Raw genomic sequence first — 15,173 nt, 5'->3', positions numbered from 1 at the left:
GCCCTCCGGGACTTAGGTCCACGCATCTCCCGGATGTAGGCAAGGGATTGGCTGCGCGGAGTCGAAACCGTCAATGGAGCCACAAATAGAGTGTCCCAAAGGCCAAAGGGGCGGGGCCCATCCCTGAAAAAGGTAGCTGATTGGCTTCGCAGAGGCCGCGCCCCCGAGAGCAGCATCGGCGGGTATTTGGAAATGAAGTGTCGATTTCCTCCCTTCATACTAGTCTGTCCTCCGATGAAATGACTTGAGTCGGATCCCTTTCGTTTTTTCCTCCCTCGTCGTGACTATCTGCCCTGTTAGGGTCTTGAATGGCTTCGAATCACTACCCAAAGCTTGAATCCTACAGCTGCACAGGGCCGGCGGGGATCGCTATGGCAACAGGCCACGCCCCCAGGCGCTGGTTGGGTTTGCGCAGGCGTACACGGAAGTGGGCTGCAGGAAACGGAAGTCCCGCCTCGGTCTCGTTCTTTCTTCAGAGGCGAAGCAACGCGGCGGAGACGGGGGTGATCTTAGAACGCTCTTATCATCATGTGAGACCGGGGCAGGAGTGGGAGGCTGGGAGTGGGGTGGGGGATGTACATTTGGCTGATGAACGGGTGAAAAGGGTGGGAAGAACCCTTTCCTGATACCCAGCCGGGAGCGAAGGCAGAAATTGTATGGGTAAAGTGGCGCACTTTTTCCCTGATGAGTTTGAGAATCGGGCCTTTCACAGATCGCGAGCTCAGGAGAAGGAGCTCTTTTATCAGATAACGGGCTGGGGATTTTCCCAGGAAACTAGACTCACTGAGGTGAATTTTAAAGGGGAGCGACTTTACTGATAAAGGACCTCGGGGAAGGGAGTTAGGACTAAGGAAAAACGGTTTGAAGTAAGGGGCTGATGCGGATAATTTGACCAGGAATTTCAGTGTAATTCCCGACTTCCATGGATAATGAATCAGTGGGATAGTTTGACTCATTTATTCCTCCACCAAGTGTTTATTGAGTGCTTATTATGTACCAGGAACTACATTAGACGCATCAGTGAATAAAACAGAACCCTCACCTCCCCCCCCCCCCCCAAAAAAAAGAATCCCTTTCCCGATGCACCTTGTGTGGGGGGAGGCAGGCAAATAAAGTATATAATGTATTAGGTGATCAGGGCTGTGAATCAAAACAGTAGGGAAGGGTAAGAACAATGCCCAATTTTGTGAGACATTAAATTAATGACTAGCACAGAAGACCACAATGGGAAGGTAACACCTGAGCAAAAATCTAAAGAAAGTGAAGGAGAGAACCACACAGCTCTTTGTGTGGATATCCAAGTGAGGAAAAAGCAGATGCAGAGACCCTAAGATGAAAGTTTGTCCAGTATCTTAAAGGACCACCTAAGAGGCCATTGTAGTGGGGGAGAGCGTAGGGCATTGTGAAAACTTTGGATTTTACTTTTTACACTGAGATGGGCACCCTGGGAGGATTTTGAAGAGGGATGTAATATGACTTTGGTCTTAACCCCCTGGGCTGCTCTGGGAGACCAGGAAGACTTGGAGGCAGATGATGGCGGTTTAGGCCAAGGTAGTAACCATGGTGAGAAAGAGGCAGAGGCATGTTTTGCTGACAGATTAGATAGATGTAGGATATGAGAGAAGACAGGAGACAAGTTACAAGTTGACATGAGAATTTCTTGCCCAGAGAAGTGAAAGGGTGGAGACAGGGAAAGCTGTGGATAGAGTGGGTTTGGTGGTTGGGTGATCTTTTTTTTTTTTTTTTAAAGATTTATTTATTTATTTTAATTTCCCCCCCCCTCCCCTGGTTGTCTGTTCTTGGTGTCTATTTGCTGCGTCTTGTTTCTTTGTCCGCTTCTGTTGTCGTCAGCGGCACAGGAAGTGTGGGCGGCGCCATTCCTGGGCAGGCTGCTCTTTCTTTTCACGCTGGGCGGCTTTCCTCACGGGCGCACTCCTTGCGCGTGGGGCTCCCCCACGCGGGGGACACCCTTGCGTGGCACGGCACTCCTTGCGCGCATCAGCGCTGCGCATGGCCAGCTGCGCGCTGCACATGGCCAGCTCCACACGGGTCAAGGAGGCCCGAGGTTTGAACCGCGGACCTCCCATATGGTAGACGGACGCCCTAACCACTGGGCCAAAGTCCGTTTCCCAGTGGTTGGGTGATCTTGAGCTCAACCTTGGACATGTAAAGTCGGCAATGTCTGTTAGGGACCCAGGTGATGGTGCCAAGAGAGAGGGCTGATCAGGAGGGTTAGGGCAAGGTTGAGGGGCCTCCAAGGGCAAGGCCGAAACCACCTGTGCTCCCGCTCCAACCCCTCTCACCCATTGGTCCTGTGCTTGCCCACTCAGGAGTCTCCTCAACAAACCTAAGAGTGAGATGACCCCCGAGGAGCTGCAGAAGCGGGAGGAGGAGGAATTTAACACCGGTCCACTCTCTGTGCTCACGCAGTCAGTCAAAAACAACACCCAAGTGCTCATCAACTGTCGCAACAACAAGAAGCTCCTGGGCCGTGTCAAGGCCTTCGACAGGTGAGCACCTGGGACTTGGGAGGTGATCTCTCCAGGTCAGGAGAAGCAGCTCTAGCTCCAGCCTGAAGGGCCTAAACATGTGAACATCAAAAATCCCCAAGGTGTGGCTGTCTCTCGTTGCCCCACTAGTTGTGGTTATGGGAATGCACTCAGGAGCCAGCCACCTGGGTTCCTGTCCCACCTCTGCCTCTTAGCATCTGTGTGACCCTTGCCAAGTGACTACATCTTGTCAGTACAGTGGCAACAATCCTGGTCATTGCAAAGATGAAATGGGTTCCAGCCCAGGCTAGCACTTCCAAATTGTGTGACCTTGGATGAGTCACTCATTGTACTGTGCCCCAATATCTGCTCTAGAGACTGGAGGTAATAGTCGTATTAACCTCCTGGGTTTGTGAGGAGGATTCATTGATGCATGCTTAGAGGAGGCTGGGCATGTGGTTACGTGCTTGCTAAGTGGTGGGTATGTGTCGTTACTCTTTTTTCTTTTTTACTCTTCTCCGTTGCTTCCTCCTCCTCTGCCCCCATACAGCCGCCTCCCACCCCAGTACATATTTGTACACTGGCACGCTCACCACACATATCCAAGGGATCCTTTGTGATGGTAGTCTTTTTTTTTTTTAACAGCTTTATGGAGGTAAAGATTAACATACCACAAAAATGTTTTTTAATTAGGACCTTCCGTGTACTCTATATTTAGTTAAATTTAACGTATGTTACTTTCTTTCATGGGTAATACCTGCATGTGAGGCAAAGTGAGCAGCTACAAGGGGCACCTGGAGGAGAACAAGTCTCTCCTCCCCGGCCACCCTCCCCAGGTCCACCACCAAGGCTCATTTTGAGGATCTCTTCCCAAGGATGTGACTTGAAGATGACATCATACCCATAGGCATTCGCGGGGCTTTAATCTTTTTTGAATTGCTGTTGACGGCCCACACGTAATTTCAGACCTTGGCTTTTCACTTGACAATATTAAGTCAGAAATGGTTCCTTATTGGCACACTGGTGGTCTTTTAATTTAATTTTTCCAAATTGCTAATATATTCACATGATTCTCAAAATAGTAAAGTTGCCATCCTGCCTGTCCCTGGTCTACCTAGGGTCACCCCACTGCCAACAATCTCCAGATATCTTTCCAGGGTTTCTGAATGTTTGTACAGGAAGGTGGGTGTTACCAAATTATCTAAAGATAATTTCCAGGCAGACTGTTCCCCTAGGTTGCCTTTTTCATGCAACAGTATCTCCTGGGGGTTGTTCTATAGCAAGATATAGAGAGTTTCCTTGATCTGTTCTTCTTTTAGTTTTTCTTTTTTCCTTACTACTTGAAAATATTTCCATCAAATGGGTGTGCTTTGGCTTGGTTAAACTGGCAGCCTCTTTATAGTGGCTCCTCCCTCAGCTCCTTCAACCCTGTTCCCTGCTTTATTGCACCCCCAGTGTGATTTTGAAGATAATCACAGGCATTTCAAATTCTATTGCTTTGCAGAACAACTAAGATTTACATTACCTCTAATATGAATGAAAGTTCTTTGCAAATCCTAATTTATTATTACGCCCTCAAACTCATTTGTTCGTGGAATCAGTCATCAGATATCAGACAAATGACTAGCAGTGAATCAGTACCTGACAGTATAGCGTGGCTCTGTTAAGTTCTTGTTCTCCCTTCGCTAGAATGCAAGCCCCATGAGGGTCAGGGTGTGACCTGTTTGCCTCATTGCCATATCCCTTGTGCTTGAAGCGGTGCATGTAGTGAGCGCACAGTAAGCATTTTTAGTCTTCACAACAACCCTGTGAGGTAGCTTCCATGATTGTCTCCGTCTTACAGAGGAGGAAACTGAGGCTCAGATGGGTGAAGTTTGCCCAAGTCCCAACCTAGGGGCCCACAGGCAGGGTTGGAACCGCAGCAGTCCTGGCACCACGCCGCACTGCTGGAGGGTGAGCACTGTTCAGGCGGGTGGGGCTGACACAGGCTCCCCCTCACTCCTGGCGTGTCCCCACCCCCTACCCCCACCAGGCACTGCAACATGGTGCTGGAGAACGTGAAGGAGATGTGGACTGAGGTCCCCAAGAGCGGCAAGGGCAAGAAAAAGTCCAAGCCAGTCAACAAGGACCGCTACATCTCCAAGATGTTCCTGCGCGGGGACTCGGTCATCGTGGTCCTGCGGAACCCACTCATCGCTGGCAAGTAGGGGCCTCCTCCCCACCGCCAGAACTTCCGGCCCTCCTCCTGCTAAGACCTGCCCTCGGGTCAGAAATAATAATAATAAAAGCCCCCGTGTTTTTTTCTTCTGGTGTCTGTGTTGCCAGGGCCTTGGGAGTGGGGCAGACTCGGGAGGGGGGCAGCTGGAGGTGTGGGGCTAAGCCCTGGCAGGACCAGGACCTGTCCCAGCAGGACAGGGCCCAGCCCTGCCCCCAGGCCTCCTTTACCCATCTGTGAAGTGAAGGGACTGGGTGGAAATGGCCTCTCAGTTCCAATGCTGGAGGGAGCTCTTGCTCTTTACTGTTTTAATTTTCTCTAGCTTCTCATCATTCTTGTCTCTCCTTTCTCCCTGCCTTTCAGTGAGTCTCTGCCTGGTTCAAAGCTTCTTTTGGTCTTTTTTTTCCCATTTGTTCAGTCAACAAACATCACCCAAGCACCTCTTTGGTGCCCAGGTTTGTGTTGCACTGCTGGGGACACAGCAGGTCCAAGAGCGCCCTGGCCCTGCTCATGGACAGGGGAGCATGTGCGGGTTCACTGCAGTCAGGACCCAGCTTCGGAGAGTCGCGGCTCAGCCCTGGAGCTATCAGGGTGCCAGGCCCTGGCCTCAGCACTTGCCAGGCCCCCTCCCAATACTTCGGGGGCAGGAACTACTATTTGTTGCTTCTGTTTGCCAGAAGAAACTGAAGCTCAGAGAGGTGAAGTCGCTTCCACAAGGGCATGCAGCCAGTGAGTGGCGATGGCTGTGGTTCAAACCCGCCTTGCCCCGGGGCCTGCAGCTTACCCCTGAGCACTGCTGCCCCTCAGACAACAACCTGACTACCTTTAAGGGAATGCCCTGACACAACGTGGGGAGAGGGAGAAACGGGAAGCCTTATTTATTGGAGGAAGGGGTAAGGCTGAACAACTCTCTCCTGGGGCTCGGTACTGGAGTCACCCCATTTTACAGACGGGACAACTGAAGCCCAGAAAGGGTAAGTAACCAGGGTCACTGGTTAGAGAATAACAGGGCTGTGTTCAGACCCAGGGAGCCAGGCTCTCCCAGTCTTAACTTGGGGAGCAGGATGGCGCCACAAGAGCCTCATCTATAAAATGGGGGCCATGCTGCTGCCACAGGGGCCGACCTGAGGATTTGGCTGTGTGCAGGAGCAGGGACAGCCCATGTCCTGGAGTCCTGGGTTCGAATGCCTGCCCTGCTTCCCCCTGGTTGTCGACTTTGTACTTGCTAAGAAATGAAAATCGGTCTCACTGCCTTGAGGCTGGCAGCAAAGATTCCAGCTCTAGGCCACCTGCTGTTTAATTACATTCCCCACCTCCTCACACCACCCCAAGTGGTTTCTCCTCATCCTTTGGGGAGAAAGTAAAAGCACAGATGACAAGACCAGCACTGTGCAAAGTTAAAATTTACCTCACACCAGGCAGCGTTCTGAGTAACTCGCTGACATTTCAGGCAACCCTAGGCTGAAGGTGCCAATGCTATACCCATTTTCCCGTAAGTGGAAGCTGAGGCCCAGAGAGGTGGAAAACTTTCCCCCACAAGTCAAACAGCTAATGAGTAGCCAAACCAAGATGTGAGACCCTGACTGGGTCTGGAGCCCACACTCTCGCTAAGCAGCCCTCAGGAAAAGTTTGCCCCAACCCCCACATATATATATAATTTTTATTCATACATATCACAGATAGTTAAACATCAGGAGATTATCTGTAACCTTCCAACTGAGGCTTCTCAGACACTGGGGACAGTGGCAGCACTGTGTCCATGTTGTCTGGTAGCAACTCCTGGCTGAAGCTGAGCAGTCCAGTCTGTAGAGGCAGCGAGGCCTGGTTCGCCACAGGCCCCACCCAGCCCTGCAGCCCACTCCTGTCCTCTCCCTTCAGGCCTGGCCCCTGTCAGAATCCATTCTCCTCCACAAGGAAGAGACAAGCCACAACCATTTCTCATGCTTTATTTACAAGGGCCCTGCCCTGGGTCCCTACTCCCCGGAACCCACAAAGGGGGACCCAGCAGGGCCACAAGTGTGAGGGGGCTGGTGCTATGGGGGACATTTGTCCAGGGAGCCAGGGGACCCAGGGAGAAAAACTGACAACACTTAGGTCCGGACAACACTTGGGTATGTACTAACTGAAGTTGGGGGTGGGGGAGATGGAGCGAGGGCGTCGCAAGTGTGCAAGTGGTACTGCCACAGCGAGGCTGTCAGCTTCCCCTCCAATTCTCCCAGTTTCCAGAGACTGCCCATCTCAGGTAGCAGTGGGCCCTGCCTCTCTGCAGCTAGGCTCTGGGTCTGAGGGCTGCCCCGAGTTGCTGGTGTTTGATATCCACAGGCCAAAGCCCCTTCTCTGGATGCCAGCGCCTGTCAGGTTCAGGACTCCAGCTCTCACCAGTCCGTCTGCGCCAGATCCCTCTCTCTGGTTCCCTGGGAATCCTACAGGCCACTCTTGGTTTCCTCCTGCCCGAAATCCCATCTCCCTATTTCCTCTCTCCACCACCTCAAGCCTAAGAGCCTGCCTTGACTTCCTCGTGCAGTCCATCAGCAAATCCTCTTAGCCCTACCTTTGAAACGGCTCCAGAAGCTGATCGCTTCTCACCTCACCGCCCTCGGCCAGCCACCGTCACCTCCTGCCTGCTCTCGCCGCCTCACCAGACTCCCGGCTCCCACCCCAGTCCTCCACCGCCTATTTTCCCACACAGCAGCCAGAGGGGTCTGTTGAACACATTAGCCCATGAGACTCTCCTAGCAATCGATGCAGCTGGCATAAAATCACAGCTCTTGAGCCCCTGCCCACTCCTCTATACCCATCTCTGCCTCATTGTCCTCCAGCCACACAGTACTGACTTTTGTTCCCCAGACACACCAACCGCCTTCCTGCCTCAGGGTCTTTGCACATGCTGTTCCTGCTGCCTAGACTCTCGTCCTCCATTTCCTCCAAAAGCTGTCTCCTTCATCTCTTTCAGGCGTGGACTGAATGCCACCTCCCAAGAGAAGCCCTCCGGGACCACCCTAGGCCCCCTTTAATTTCCCTTCGTAGGCCACTTCACAGCATATATGACGTTTTGTCTCTCTGCTCTGTTTCCCCTACCGAATTGTGAGCTCCAAGACAGCCGGGATCTTGTCTTCCGTTTCATTCCCCCCTTTTTCTCCAGCGCCCCCCACCCCAGGCCTGGCACACAGTAGACGCTCAATAAATACCCGCTAACTGAGTGGACAAGAGGGATCTCGCTGCTTAGCAGTAACTTTCCAAGACCCGGCTGGCCTCGTCCCCAGGCCGTGGGACGGTCTGCGAGGACCGGGCGCGGCCGGCGGGGAGCTCGCCGGGGCCGGGGCCGGGGCCGGAGTCGGAGCGCAGGGCCCGGGAGGCGCGCTCGGGCGGGCGGCGCTGCTCGTCGCCGAGGCCGCGGCGCAGGCGGCAGCGGTGCCAGCCGCGGCGGATCTCCGACTGCACCTGCAGAGGGCGGGCGTCAGAGGCGGCGCCGCTGCCGGCGCGGCCGCCGGGGGGCGCGGGCGGCGGGCGGGGGCGCCTCCTACCTCCTTGTTGATGAAGCAGTACAGGACGCTGACCAGGAAGCCCTGCCCGGGAAGCGGCGGGAGGTCAGTCAGCGGTGGGCGCGGGGCCGCAAGCGCGCGGAGAGAGACCTGACCCTTGCCGGGACCCAAAGCTGCCGCCACCGAGGTCCTCCACTATCGCAGGCTCCTCCTCGCCCTGCGCTGAGCTACACCGCGGGGGCGGCCTCGCGGGCTGGGCTGCCAGGGTTTCCCACTTCCCCACGGGGGCAAACTGTTTAGCTCCCCCCCGTGCCTCAGTTTCTTCTTCTGTAAAACGGGGGAATCATGGACTCGCGTTGTGAGAAGTGAGTTATTAACAGACAAGAAGCTGTAGTGCCCGTTCGTTTTCTGCATCTTATTCCCCACTCAGGAGCCAGAGGACTCTTGTTAAAATCTAACTCGGGAAGCTCAAAGGCTCACTCAGCGAAAAGAACTCGCCTCAGCCCCCACGGTCCCGCGCTGTGTACCCTCGCACCTGACCTCCCTGAGCCCATCTCCCCGCAGCCCCCTCGCTCCTCTGCCTCCGGCACCCTCCTCCCGGGGCTCTCCCTGGCCCCCCAGGCTCCTTAATCACACCAGGCCCCCTCCCGCCCCCAGGACTTCGCACTTGCTGGCCCTTTTCCTGGACCATTTCCCCAACTATCTGCCTGGCTGCTTCTCTCATTTCCCGGCGTCTCGGCGCCACTGTCTTGTTCTCAGGGGGTCTTCTCTGACCCTCCTGTCTAAACCAGCAACCACCACCCCCCGCCCCCGTTCCCGGATCCTCCTCATTCTCTCTTCTTGCTTTTTTTTTTTTTTTCCCCTCCAGGCACGTCCTGCCATCTGACATGTTGTGTATTTACTTATGCATCGTGTATTCTGTGTCTCTCCCACGAGGGGGCAGAGACCTTTATCCATTTGGTTCTTGGCTAGATCCCCGCAGTAAGCCTGGAAGAGGGCTTAGCCCAGAGAAAGGACTCAGAACGCCTTTGCTGAATTGAATGAATGAACGGCTTCGTGAGTTGAGACTGGTATCCTCCCTACATTAGAGATGAAAAAGCCGAGCCACTGGAGGGTGAGGAGGGTGGGGACCAGGGTGAGGCAAGCAAGTGCAAGGTCAGCCCTCAATTTTGGATGTTACATCCCAGGCACCTGGCTTGCCTGGCCCTAGTCCTGCCCCCGAGGTGAAGGCATTTCTCTAAACCTCGCGGCTGGGAAGGAACCGTAGCCTAAGGGGTCCAGGTCTGTCTGGCCCCTAAGCCTCTGCTCGTCACGGGGAGACAGGACTGCTGGGGCTACCAGTCTCCCGCCTCGGTCCCCGCTGCTTCCCTCAGCCCAGGCCTGTGCCAGCTTGGGACTGGGCGATGAATGAATGAATGAACCAAATGCCATCTTTCCACCGCCTCCAGTGGCTGGGCCACGGGATGATGTGAGCCCTGGGCCCTCGGGGGAAAGCACCCAGCTCCCTGCCCCGAGCACCTGGAAGGAGCTGAGGAAGATCTCAAAGCCGAGCTTCGCGAAGCGCAGCGTGCCCCGGGCCTGTTCCTCCGTCACGGGCGCAAACACCACCTCGTGGACTCCCAGCAGCGGCACCAGCGTCAGCGTGGAGCGCGCCAGCCTGGGGAGAGAGGACGCCAGTGGCCCCTGGCCCGCCCCGCAGCCCGGGCGGCCCCCTGCCCGCCGCCCCTGGCCCGCCGCCCTCACCTCAGCCGGTAATCCGGGCAGCGCATCTGCCGCGTCCGCAGCTTGGACACGAGGATGCCCAGAATGCGGAGGAAGATGAGGAAATTAACCTGCGGGAGCGCGAGAGGCTGAGCCGGCTCCCCGGCCGTCCTGGGAAGGGGGAACGCGCGACTTCCCCAGAAGGGACGTCCCGGAGGCCAGCCTGGAGGAGGCGGGATGGCCTTACCAGGATGGTCATCAGGATGGGGGTGCGGATGATCCACCAGATGGCTTTGACCTCATTCCGCTCCCAGCACCTGGGAGAGGGGGTGAGGGCTAAGAGTCTGACACACCCAGAGGCTCACCCGCACCCGCGTTCACGCGCCAGCCCCGCCCACCCCCTCAAGGCCCCGCCCGCCCCGGCCCCGCCCCAGAGCCCGCGACTCACTGCGTGTTCTCGTACAGGTACCTGACGATCACCCAGGGGATGACGAAAAGCGCGGGGGCCCCTGCGCAGACCCCGCCCCGCCCCCCGCCCCGCCGCAGCTGTCAGCACGCGCACCGGCCCCGCGGGGCCCAGACCCGCCAACTCCCCCGCGGCGACGGCCGCAGCCCCGCCGGGGCGCAGGCGGGCGGGGGCGGGCGGGGGCGCGCGGGGCCGCGCGGGGGACGGGCCGCCGCTCACCCCAGCCGAGCAGCAGGTAGCAGCGGAAGTGGCCCCCCTCCGAGCCTCCCACGAGCACCAGCAGACTGTGCAGGTAGACGCCCTCCACCAGCAGCCACGTGTAGTTGGCGCCCACGCAGTACTGGGTGACCACCTGGGCCGTGCGGCAGGCGGCCAGGGCCTAGGGGGCGGCCGGGACCGGGCAGAGGGCAGTCGGGGCCGCCAGGGTGTCCCCAAGCCTTCCCCCATCCGGCCCTCCTTCCACCCCCATTTCTTGCCACCAAAGGTTCTCCTCCGGCTTTGCATCCCCACAGGGCAGCACCTGTCGCTGGTTTTTCTCTCCCTGTTCTCCTCCCCTAAATGAACTTTCCCTCTCCACCCCCCCGAATAACTGGCATCTTCCATCTTGCTGTCAGAGTTTCTCCCAGACCCCCAAAATATGGCCTTTCCCACCCATCTCCTTCTAAGAATTGAAATTTCTTCTACTATCAAAAGGATACTCCCAGCTCGCCTGCCTCTCCCACCAGTGCTGGACTCTCCCGCTCCACGGCTTCCTAACAATTTGTGGGACCCATCTCCCCATTGCAAGCTTTTCCCCTCAATACACGCTCCCCTTTACCCCAGCAATGGGCTTTACCACTTTATCTCCTGGGCACAACAGAAATTACCCAAATCTTCCTGCCAGATGGTTTCTCCCTTAAGGTCTCCCAATCTCTACTCTCTCCCACCCTATTGCCCAGTAGCAATTGGTCTCTACCTAATTCCCCCAGTTGGTTTCTCCCATCCTGACACTGCCTCACCTCCAGCCGGTGGATTCTCCCATTGGTGGGCAAGTCCAATGGTGGGTGAGACGATGTGGGACAGGGAAGGGAGGATTCCCTTATTGGGGCTGATGGGGTGGGACAGTTCAGTTACTGCTGGGAGGCTGACTGGGAGGAGCCAAGAGACTGACAGTAGCCTGGGTGCTTCCTGGCCACCCCAGAGGAGGTACATTCCCATTTGGGGAACCGTGGGCTGCTGCTCACCTGGTTCCAGAGAGTTGGGGCCCGATCCGCAGAGTAGGGGCCAGGTGGCGGCAGCAGGCGGTCCCGGGTCAGGATGGCTGCGGCCCGCAGAACGAAGGAGGTGAACAGGTTGATGTGGATGTAGTTGCGGGTGCAGCGCAGCCTCCTGGGGGAGGCAGGAGGCAGTCTGGGGACCCCGTGGAGACGCATCCTCAGCCCCACAGCACAGCACACTGAACCCGGGCGGAGGTGGGCGCTGTGGAGCCTGACCACACCCTGCCCCCACCGCCCAGGGCGCGGGCCCCACCTGAAGCAGCTCAGGAGGAACAGGGCCAGCAGCAGCGTGGCGAGGGACACGGAGTAGCCGACGGTGTACACGACCTGCAGCCGCTCCAAGATCAGCCTTTGGTCCTGGTGGGGGGGAGGGGGACTGGGAACAAGGCCCAACCCTTCCCCTGGCTCAGAAGGGGGATGGAAGAACATCTGCTCTTCCTTCCTGGCCCACAGCTCAATTTTCTCTTGGGGAACCATCCACCTTGTTGGGTGGGACTAACTCCACCCCCCCAGCTCAGGGCTGGGCATGTCGCCTATCAGAGCATTTCTCTCTAACACCTTACCACCCCGCAGTGCTGCGTTCAGGGCAGGCATATGACCCAAACCAAGCCAATGAGAGGCAGTCCTGGGACCTCACGTTGGACCTATTGAGGACGGAGCTCAGTCTTTACAGTATTGCTCAGGTGTTAGGATGTGAGCATGGCGCTAATGGGGGCCACCTTTGTCACCCCACAGGAACAATGACACCAGCACAGAGGAAAACAGGACCATGATATGATGAGAGGCAGAGAGTTTCCCAGCCACACCAGGTGACCACCTCAATCCATCTGTGCCTGGAGCAATGGCCTGATGTACCGTTTCAAGCCCAGAAGCCGATACACTTCTCTCTCCTTCTTTGAACAAGCTGGAGCTGAGTGTCTATCACTGGAGCCCAGAACCCTGAGCAGTCTAAGGGGTTCGGGGCTCCGTCTGAGGGTGCTGCCTTCTCATCTCCTTGGACGTCCTAACCTGGACCCCCCATCTTTTCGCACCTGGAAGGCCCCGTTCTTCTCTGGGTTCTCACACTGGGAATGGTCCCTCCAGGGTCCCCATTGGCCATCGCTACCACATTGGCGGAGGACAAAGCCTGCAGCCACTGTGGGGAAACAAGGGAATCAGAGGCACAGAGAGAGATGGAGACAGAGAGCAACCTGGGAAGCAAAGGCAGAGACAGCCAGAGTGACAATGCTGGTGACAACAGCCCTTTACTTCCCATGTACTCGTTAATATTCACAACAAGCCCGTGAGATCGGCACAATCGTCATCCCCATTTTTACAGCTGAGGATACTGAGGCACAAAGAGGTTACATAACAACTAGTTGGGGACACAGAAACCAGGAATACCAGGGTGCCCAGAGAGGGGCAGGCTCAGGAAAAGGAGAGAAAATGAGAATCCCACGGTCCTCACAGAGCTAGAGAGAAAGAGAAGAGCCACTAAGTGGCCCAGCCAGGGCCAGGATGACCCAGCCAGCGTTGAAGAGACAGGAGAGACACAGCTGGACAGGAAGGAGCACAAGAAGGGGTGCCGGTGAGCCAGGGGGTGTCTGGGGCACGGGTTGAGGGGTCTTTGTGTCAGGGGACGCCTCACCGTCGTGGTACCAGGGCAGGTACCAGGGGCAGGACGCGCGGGCAGTGGCGTTGGGTGCAGTGTAGTCCCAGCAAATGTACATATCGAAGGACCCGTTACAGGCGAGGCCTGGAGGCAGGCAGGGGGGCCCACCCGGTGAACCTAAGGTTCTGCGGGCCCCAGCGCTGCTCAGTCTTCAGCACCCAACTCCCCCCAACCCCCCGCCCCCGTTCTCGGTTCTGCCTCAAGCTCCTCCCACATCATGGCCCCGCCCACCCACCATCCCTCCCATTTCTGGGCTCCTCCCCAGAATTCTTCCCACCCCCTTCAAGTTCCATTTCAGGCCCCGCCCCAGACCCCTCCCCTTTCAAGCATCGTTCCAGGCCTCGCCCACTAATCCAGACCCCACGCCCCCAGCATTCAGGTTGAGGCCCCGCCCACCGAGGCCAAGCCCCGCCCCCAGCCCGCCCGCCAAGCCTAGGCCCGCCCCCGGCCCCACCCACTCCTCCCCAGCCCCTCCTTCCCGCCCCACCTAAGGGGGCCCGGGCGGCCACCAAGCTTTCCTGGCATTCCCTGCGGTACCGCTCCCAGCGCTGGTACAGCTCCGTCGCCGTCTGCCCCTCAGAGCCTGTCTAAGAAATGCGAGAAGGGAGGACCCCCCCCCCCCCCGCCAACAGACCCCGCTTCCCGGCAGCACTTTTCGCGTGGGACCCCAGAAGGCCTGGGAAGGGGCTCTTCGGCTTTGCCCGGGAGTTCTGGGTGGTTGGGAAATCGCTTGAAAGTCCTGGGAGGGGTAGTGTGCCTAGACAGCCCCAGGGGGATTTGCTGGGGGGGCCTGGAAACCCTTCCGGACGCTTGGGAAGGGGTGGCTGGAAACCACCAGGAGGATTTATTGGGAGAAAGAAGAGGGCCTGGAAACCACCATCAGAGCTGGAGTCCGGGCGAGCGGGCCAGTCTTCACACTCCCTCTGCGGTTGGGGGGGGCACTCAGCACCGGACCCAGGCCTCCCCGCCAGCCTCGAGTCCCGAGCTCGTGGGGCCTCACCTGCGCCCTCCGGACCAGCGGCCCCCACAGCGAGAGCAGCAGCAGCAGCCGCCGGGCCCGCGGGTTCGGCATCGTGCGGGCGGCGGGGCATGCGGGGACGAGGGCGGGCTCACGCCGGGGCAAGTCGGGCCTGGGGGGTCCGAGGGCCGAGTCAGGCGCCTCCCCCCTCGGACTCCAGCCCCAACGCCCGTCAGCCTTCGGGATTCACGCCCACCCACCCCGAGACGCGGACCGTCTAGCCGGGGCCCCCCCTCACCCGCCAAGATTTGGGGCGGGGGGGGGGGGAGAAGACGGGGGGCGGGGCGCCCGGCGGGGGGCGGGGCCGGCTCCGGCACGGGAGTCCCGGGCCCGCCCCGAATTCGTTGCCCGGGCAGCGGCGGCGGCAGGGGGGCTGTTTGCCCAGCGGGCAGTTGCCCTAGAGCTGGGCAGGGCGGAAGCGCTGGTGTCACCCGGAGTCTAGACCTAGAGGCTGGGGGGAACCCGGGGGCCGCCTTGGAGGAGAGCGCGTAGAAACCGTCAGCCAAGGCCGGGGGCCCTTGAAACCCCCGTCGGCCTTCCCACTCTTTGGAGTCCGAGTAGCTCGTAGGAACCCAGCCCTATAAATTTCCCCCGATGTGGATCAAGTGCGGAGTCAGCGGGACAATCCCTCTCCCAGCATCCAAATTCTTAGGGGCGAGAGCGAGCGGTGTCAGCCCCCGACTTCCGTCTACAGGCGCCCAGATGCCTGGAACTCTCCGGCCCCACCCCCACCCCTCACCCCGAGGTGGCACCACAAGGGAAAGGGACAGGGGACGCAGGGAGGCTCTCCCACAGAGCCCCAGAAAGACAGGCGCGGAGTCGGAGACAGAACTGTAGAGGCTAAGAGACAGGCACAGCGAGAGAGTAGGGACCAAGGGGCAGAGAAAGACAAAGA

The 15,173-nt window shown here is 58.0% G+C and overlaps 2 protein-coding genes across 3 annotated transcripts; one reads left to right on the top strand and one right to left on the bottom strand.

The window, feature by feature from the left end:
• The first annotated feature begins 417 nt into the window (after positions 1-417).
• SNRPD2 (small nuclear ribonucleoprotein D2 polypeptide) lies at positions 418-4,792 on the top strand. The gene is made up of 3 exons (XM_004481545.4): positions 418-530; positions 2,331-2,510; positions 4,522-4,792. Coding segments are annotated over exons 1-3 (357 nt in total). The 5' UTR covers positions 418-528; the 3' UTR covers positions 4,697-4,792.
• Positions 4,793-6,634: 1,842 nt separating this feature from the next.
• GIPR (gastric inhibitory polypeptide receptor) lies at positions 6,635-14,456 on the bottom strand. Of its 2 annotated transcripts, XM_058280445.2 has the most exons (13): positions 14,261-14,454; positions 13,748-13,847; positions 13,237-13,344; positions 12,641-12,744; positions 11,863-11,966; positions 11,577-11,721; positions 10,573-10,732; positions 10,336-10,396; positions 10,135-10,204; positions 9,930-10,018; positions 9,705-9,843; positions 8,229-8,270; positions 6,635-8,145 (listed from the first exon to the last, which is right to left on the bottom strand). In XM_058280445.2, the coding sequence occupies exons 1-13, from the start codon at positions 14,330-14,332 to the stop codon at positions 7,927-7,929; spliced, it is 1,413 nt and encodes a 470-aa protein (XP_058136428.1). In that variant the 5' UTR covers positions 14,333-14,454; the 3' UTR covers positions 6,635-7,926. The 2 variants fall into 2 exon arrangements, with proteins under 2 accessions (XP_058136428.1, XP_071065444.1); XM_071209343.1 differs by lacking the exons at positions 6,635-8,145; positions 8,229-8,270 and having other exon boundaries at positions 8,281-9,843; positions 14,261-14,456.
• Positions 14,457-15,173: the final 717 nt, after the last annotated feature.

Source organism: Dasypus novemcinctus, chromosome 18 (assembly GCF_030445035.2).
Source record: "Dasypus novemcinctus isolate mDasNov1 chromosome 18, mDasNov1.1.hap2, whole genome shotgun sequence".
NCBI classification, from domain to species: Eukaryota; Metazoa; Chordata; class Mammalia; order Cingulata; family Dasypodidae; genus Dasypus; species Dasypus novemcinctus.
Note: the sequence above shows the minus strand (reverse complement) of the source record. Positions and strands in the feature narration are given on the sequence as shown.